The following is a 7664-nucleotide window of genomic DNA, read 5'->3' as shown; positions in this document are numbered from 1 at the left end:
AAACCAATAACCCATTCAAGCAAGCTTTTAACATGTCTAGAAGAAAGATTGAGGTTATATTTAATATATTATTTTATGTTGTGGATACTTTAGTCTCCATCCATGTTTACAATTGTCCACACTATTTTACACTTGCATTTATGAATATAGTTTTGCTGTGTTTTACACTTTAGTATTTATGTTTATAGTTAGCTTTGATATTTGCTTAATTGATTAGAAAGATTTTCTTTTCATGATCTGATATTTCCTCAAATGTTATTATGGGGCAGTACTTACTGGTGCTTGAATTTCAAATATTCAATTCAGATAATATGTGTTTAAAACATTTTACAAACACATGTATATTGAAAAAAAAAAGGATTTATTTATGTTCAATACAATGACTACAATACAATGCTTGCTGTGATCACTTTCCTTCTTGCTGTGATAACAAGCCACACACCAAGAAACAAGTAAACGATCGCTTCCACATCCTCCATTGTTGTGTGTGTTTTGTGAGTTGTGTCGCATTGAAGATGACGCCACTGCAGTTTTACCCAGCGTCGCTCCGACCAAAAAGCTGATCGCCCCGCCTACACTGCGTTGCTACCCCAGGTCCTAAACTGTAATGGAAATGCGCCACGGCCTCGGCCGGCCAGCGAGGCAGCCCGAGGCCTGAGCGAGGACGCTTAGGGACGCTTAAACGGGGCTACCCCGTTGCAGTGGAAATGCGCCATTACACTCCATCTAATCCAGGGAGTTTAGGAGGTGTGGATAAACTCCATAGAGCTATACAGAATGAAATGGGTAAACAAGTAAATGTAGAGAAAGTCAGAGAATATTTATCGGAGCAGGATGCATTTACTTTGCATAAGCCGGCACGGGTGCATTTTGTAAGAAACAGAGTTTTTGTACTCAGACCGCTACAACAATTTCAAGCAGATCTCTGCGATATGCAGTCGCTGTCCGAATATAATGATGGTTTTAATTATTTGTTAACAGTCGTAGACGTATTTTCGAAAAAAGCCTATGCTCAAGCATTAAAAAAGAAGTCGGGTATTGAGGTTACCAAGGCCTTTGATACAATTTTAACACACAGCGAGATTCCTAAAAAGATACAAACAGACGCGGGGAAAGAGTTCTTTAATAAAGTTTTTCAAAACTTGTTGAAGAAAAGAGGTATTGCACATTATGCAACAGCCAGTGACATGAAGGCATGTGTGGTAGAGAGATTTAACCGTACGCTGAAAACTAAAATGTGGAGGTATTTTACAGCTAAAAACACTCATAGATATATAGACGTCTTACCTGAACTAATTGAAAGTTACAATAATAGTGATCACCGAAGTATTAAAATGACGCCAATGCAGGTGACAAAGGAAAATGCGGCTCAAGTGTTTCGGAACCTGTATACCCCCTCTAGCCAACCTAAAAAAGCTGCTGCCAAAATGAGCTTTAAGGAGGGCGAACTTGTAAGGATATCCAAATTGAGAGGGGTATTTGATAAAAAATATGAGCAGAGTTATACTGACGAACTATCTACGGTGTCTGAAGGCTTACCTCGGCAGCCACCTGTTTACAAGCTCAAAGATTATGATGGAGAAGAGATCAAGGGGACTTTTTATGAGAAAGAGTTACAAAAAGTGGCAGATAGCCAATGACAAGGCTTTTCAAGTTGAGAACATTTTAAAAAGGCGTGTGGTGAGAGGGAAAAAACAAATGTTTGTATCTTGGCATAATTGGCCCGAAAAATTCAACAGCTGGGTTGATGCAGACGAAATCAAAAGATGTATAAAAGCAAATAGAATCAACGCTCAGTCCTTCATTACAGCCATGGCAAAATTATTTCAGGTGACTCTGGCTTTATTAGGAAAACAAACATATAATAAAAATGGGTTAGGGGTTAAATGTAATCATCGTGGAATTAATAGTCTAACTAAATACTTTTATCTGAATACATTTGTTCTTTTTAAGAGCACTTTTTGAAATTATTTATTAATTATTTCAGTGGAACAATTTTTTTGTTAACATCAACGCTTTCTTCTCTTTTTCTTGTGTTACTAAGATACTTTTAGACACGCTTTGGTGTATGCAACACTTGTTCAGATAAACAAGGTTTTTTCTTTTCTGATAAACTTACATATTTTAGTTATTTTATGTTACCAAGATACTTTGAGATACACCCTGATGTACGCAACACTTAACAAAGGGTATAATATGAAGTAGTTGGTAAGGAATGGGTTTTTCTTTAAGGGTGCAAAACTTTAGAACAGGGTAAAATATTCATTAATTTGTATTGAATTGAGTTTTCTTTTTTTGATTTTCAACATACTATATGACTTTTCCATATTTCTGACATACTATACTTTTTTGACTTTTTTCTGTAGAATCTTGACAAAACTATTACTTGTTCTTAAATGATGACCTATTGCTGGAGATGAGATGAAAAAGCTACAATGCTTAAAGAACTTTTTTCTAAAAACTCTCAATTCTATAATTGACTACCACCATTCAACGCAATAAGCCCCACCCTCCACTCAGCAAATCATCTAAAACGAAGGACCTCGCTAAGACGACCGTTGTAAACTAGCCATGGAGCAGAGAAAAGCCAAGACTCCCCCCGCGAGTTGCAGCCAGGAACAGACTACTGGACTACCATCATCACCACCAAGGGGGAAACCCGAATCTTGCAATACTACTGCTGCTGATTTTGCTCCTTGGGCCAAAACGTCTCTGTTTATGGACACAGTGAAAGCGGTGTTGGTTGATATTGTGGAGAGGGTGATACATCGGTACAGAGAAGAAATATGCAACGGGTGCCGAGTCAGTCACCCCGGCCAGAGGCAACACGATTTTCTGAATGACATGTCCGATTTTTACTTCAGAAACAATTACAACGCGTTAATGAAAAGACTCTGGCTCACCGACTTCATTACTGAGATCGACCAGACTCTTAATAATAAAGAAATTTTCACGGATGATTGGAGGATCCAAGGCGCTTCGGAGGCTTTTCTTCACAATCTCAAAAATTGCAGACGCCTCAAGGAGAGACTTGAAAAGATCCATGCCGAGTTGGATGGAGAAGAAGAAGACTAACAACCAGCAGTTGGATGGAGAAGCCAGGGACTTGTTCGATACATTCACTTTTTTCTTTAAGTAAAATAAAAATGGGAAACTACTATGCAAAACACTCTGTATATATTGATTATAATGTAGTCATTACCCTTTTAATAAGTGTGGTGATGGGGACGATTGAAAACAGAATGAGTAGTGACCCCTGTGTAAAACGAATGGCCGAAGGTTGTAAACTGGAAGACATTTTGGATATTGTTCGTTCTGGCAGTACTATTCCGGGTCATTGGGAAACGATTGTAAACGAAACATTTAAAGTGGTCCTGGAATCTTCATTTTCCGAAACATTCTGTAACATTATCTCAGAAATGAAACAAACATCAAAAGTGTATCATGTGCTCTCATGGTATGCTCTGTTTGTAGATGTAATGCATCTTTGCGTCGAAAACAGGATACACGTGAATATTTTGACTGAAGTGAACAAACTCCATCACGATATCTCCAGTAATATGGGGAATTCTAAGCTGGAGACTGTCCTGTGGATGCTACAATCAGTATAACTATTGATTTTGTGTGTGAAAAAAATTAAAAAAGTGTTTTTTTTACATCTACAAATTGTTGTCATCATTATAGCAAGGGGAGCGTGTCTGATACATGTGTATTACAGTCCTTCTTGTTGTGTTTTTCAGTGTTTTCTGTGTGTTTGTACACACAAAGCACACTTCATTATCTACTTTTCAGCTTTTAAATACAAAAGTGTATCTTTCGGTAACCTTCTTGAGAGAATTAAGCATAAATCTGTCAAAGATTCTTAATGAAATCTACTGACACAAAGTACTTCATTATCTACTTTTCAGCTTTTTATACATAAAGTGTATCTTTCAGTAACTTTACCAGAGAATTTAAGCATAAATCTGTCAAATGTTCAAAACAGCCTTGTTTCACTGAAATACCCTCAAAAGGACAAACTGCCATTAAGAGTCAGGATCCTAACGAAATCTCCTCAAACAGAGTATTTTCTACAGGTGAAGCCTCCCACTCAACGCAATATGTCCCACTCACTCAGCAAATCATATAAAACTAAGGACGACCGTTAAAAACTAGCCATGGATCTGAGAAAAACCAAGTCTGATGTAGCCTGCCCTTATTATCACCAGGAAAATGGATATGGGCTTAATGACTGGATGTTACAAAGTAGGGGAGAGGATGTCCCTGAAGAAGAGCTCTCCTCTATATCATATCCATGTAAGGTCTTTAGGACAAAAGAGGACCATGATAACATGACATATGAATAATATCTTTCTTTAAAAGATGGTATCTATAACCTTTATAGAAACAGTATATCTCATACCACTTGCCAAGATCGCAAACGACAATTAGCAGAAAAGAATAGAAAGAGTAAAGAAAAACGAAGAAAAAGAAAAAGCAACATGAAAAGGAGAAGAAAAATTAAAAGCAAACGCAGAATGCGAATGAAAAGAAAAGGGACCATAGGACGGAAAACTAAAAAGACAAAAAGAAGGAAGGTGAAAAGAAAAATGAAAGTGTGAAATTGCACATCAAAGGGGCAGGCATCAAAGGCTAATTAGATTAGACAACAAAGGGCTCTGAGGGGGAGGGGTCAAAGAGACTATCTTATTCAATACATCAAAAATACCTATACAACAGAGGGGGTGCCTGGGGCTAATCTAATTGCGGGGCAATTACTCCACTCTCGGGGTCAGGGGTCAGATACCTTAATCAATACAACAAAAGACCTATACACAAAGGGGTGCCTGGGGCTAATCTAATAGGCTACATGCACAGTCACTTCCTCATTCTACTCAGAGCGGCCGATTCATTTCCTGTTGATGAAAAATGACGACCTTCTACACCCGCTGCCTACAAGAGCTTCCGAAATTAAAAATATCGGATGTTCATCGGATTTGCCGGACGACTAAAGCCCCAGCCAGTAAACTCGATATAGGCTTCAAATTATATGCTGCGTCATATATACACAACTATGAAGGTAAGAAGGTAACAGGTACTAACCAGCTAGCTTATGCTCCGGGTTATGCTAACGTTAGCTGTCAAAAGCTAGGTAACGCCAGAGCCCTATAGTATAACTACTATTATTATTATTATTATTATTATTATTATTATTATACTATTACTATAGTAGACTACTATAGGGCTCTGGGTAACGCTATGTACTGTTTCTGGTGTTAATTCTTTAAAACATTAGCCATGTTGCTAACAAATACTATCGTTTAATAGCCTTATAGCCTAGCCAAGGTTGTCTTGTTGTTAGCCACACTACATAATGGTATCGGCTTTTGTAAAGCAATGTTGCCATAGATGTTTTGACGTGAGTATAGATCTAACGCTGTTGCTCTGTTTTTTTTCATTCAGTGTCCAATAAAGACAGGCTGACAGGGCAGGTCAGCGTGAGAGCCTTGTGCTACAGGTCAATGAGGAAGAGCGAGACAGCACACAGTTTGAGTGTAGGCAGGCAACATTGCCACTGTGTTCCCCCCTGTTTATTGAGTTTCAGTTCAGTTAAACATTAGTTTACCTTAAGGGAATCTCAACAGTGTCCTACTGCTTTATCACAGCTGATTGGTCAGATATTATTACATTGATTATGGATGTGTAAGTATGGGGGTTCAAATATATAGTCAAAACTGCTTTAATACAATTTTCAAGGCATCTTAGTTTCCAAAGAAAGTTCATTGTGGTATTGTAGGGTAAAAGGGTAACACTAAGCATTCAGGAATACATGCTTCTTCTAGGATAATGGGTCAGTAAAAATAACCAATAATTCTACTCATAACCTCCTGGCTCATTTACCACAAGTGAGGTTACTAATCACTAGTATTTCTTCTCTCTTTTTTAGATAACGCTTCGTGATTCATCACCAGTGGTGCTCACGCACAACCAGTGCTCCTGTGTTGCAGGAACTGTTTTGTGCAATCACACAGTAGCATTGCTGTTCCAAACAGCACATTACACTGAACTGAACATGTCAGTTGTGCCACCTGTGCATAGCTGTACTGAATCGGAACAGCAATGGCACAAGCCGCGAACAATGGTAATTTCAATGAGGTTCAAATACTTGTAATCTTTCACAGAGTTTTTGTTTTAAAGTGACTCAACGAACAGTACTTGTCTTTTCCTTAAGGGTGTGAAGCCAGGGCCCATCAACTCCATGGTCTTCACCAAGCCTGTACCAAATAGGATGGTGCAGACTGGAGTAAGGTCAGTTTAGCTGGAAAATTGTGTTTCCTGTGTTTTTTAAATTCATAATTCTGGTGCTGTATTCCTAACCTTTATTGTCACATTAATGTGCTATATTGTCTTTGCCATTCTTTGTAGGAGTGGATTCTACAGAGGCATGGTGGGGCCATTACCAGATCCCTGCCTGTTCAGAGTTACGGAGGCATACTCAGCGTTCAGCATTGAAGACAGACCGCTTGTGACCACAATGAACATGAGACCTGACAAGCCCCTTGTGGAAAGTGCCTTCGGGATTGTGCAGGAGGGCAGTGTTCTGTCCTATCAGATGCCTGCTTTGACGTCTCGGTACACCACACTTCACACTGACACACCACCAACACCGCACTTGCCCATAGAGGGGTATGTGATCTTGCCATGTGATTTACCGCTGGTGTGCTCAGAAGAGGAGCAACTGCATATTAACAGCTTATCTGTTGATTTAGAAATGTCTCACAAAATTGAGGAGGCTACCCGTGAGCAAAGCTCTAACTCAGAGTGGCATCTGCTCCGCAAACCCAGGGTTACTGCCTCTAGGTTGAGAGAGATTTGTCACGTCAGAGGTGAGAGCTCTGCTAACTCTCTTGCAGAGCGAATACTCAAAGGTACAAGGCAGACTGCAGAAATGAGGAGAGGTGCAGAGATGGAGCCCACAGTAGCAGCTGAATACAGTAGACTGGCAAACGTGAACTACTCCCCTTGTGGCCTTGTCATTCACCCCTCTACGCCCTGGCTTGGTGCCTCCCCTGATGGAGTTGTATTTGACCCAACAGAATATCCCCAATTTGGCCTTGTTGAATTCAAATGTCCCAATGTCCCAAATTATGTCGACTGCAAATATGTGCAGATGGAATGTGGCTCCCCTAAGCTCAAGAAAAGCCATGCCTATTACTGGCAAGTACAGGGTCAACTTCTTGTGTCTGGGATGCAGTGGTGTGACTTTGTAGTGTGGGCACAGGAGGACTACCTGGTGCAAAGAATATACACAGATCCAGAAGTGCAAAGAGCAATCAGAGAAAAGGTAGACTTTTTTTTTTTTTACACATACATGCCGAAGTACCTGTCATTACAAAAGTAGTGGGCACTGCAGCCATTGATAACTCTGTGAGCAGTTAGCTGCTAGACCCTGGCTCAGCCGCCATTGTTTTTAGGAGGCAATCCCTCAATCATGTGTTTTGAATGACAACAAAATGTGATTTTAATATTTTGTTTTTGATATATATTGTTTATATTGTATATTGTTTATATTGTTTGTTTGTTCACATTTCATATATGTAAATAAATATACAATTGTATTTAAAAAGACAATAAAGTGAAGTGATTTCTTTGTAATGAATAGTAAATCATTGCATTTGTAAGAA

At 39.1% G+C, this 7664-nt stretch overlaps 1 protein-coding gene across 1 annotated transcript; it reads left to right on the top strand.

Moving 5' to 3' along the window:
• The first annotated feature begins 5030 nt into the window (after nucleotides 1-5030).
• On the top strand, nucleotides 5031-7328 carry LOC117439657 (uncharacterized). Its single transcript, XM_071201922.1, has 5 exons — nucleotides 5031-5059; nucleotides 5927-6121; nucleotides 6212-6288; nucleotides 6406-7201; nucleotides 7251-7328. The coding sequence occupies exons 1-5, from the start codon at nucleotides 5054-5056 to the stop codon at nucleotides 7326-7328; spliced, it is 1152 nt and encodes a 383-aa protein (XP_071058023.1). The 5' UTR covers nucleotides 5031-5053.
• Nucleotides 7329-7664: the final 336 nt, after the last annotated feature.

This window comes from Pseudochaenichthys georgianus, chromosome 24 (assembly GCF_902827115.2).
Source record: "Pseudochaenichthys georgianus chromosome 24, fPseGeo1.2, whole genome shotgun sequence".
In the NCBI taxonomy this organism is placed as follows: domain Eukaryota; kingdom Metazoa; phylum Chordata; class Actinopteri; order Perciformes; family Channichthyidae; genus Pseudochaenichthys; species Pseudochaenichthys georgianus.
Note: the sequence above shows the minus strand (reverse complement) of the source record. Positions and strands in the feature narration are given on the sequence as shown.

Coding starts and splice junctions, on each gene's coding strand:
- LOC117439657 (XM_071201922.1), top strand. Junction 6,122..6,211: donor GGCACAAGCCGCGAACAATG/GTAATTTCAATG, acceptor CTTTTCCTTAAG/GGTGTGAAGCCAGGGCCCAT. Junction 7,202..7,250: donor GCCATGCCTATTACTGGCAA/GTACAGGGTCAA, acceptor GTGACTTTGTAG/TGTGGGCACAGGAGGACTAC.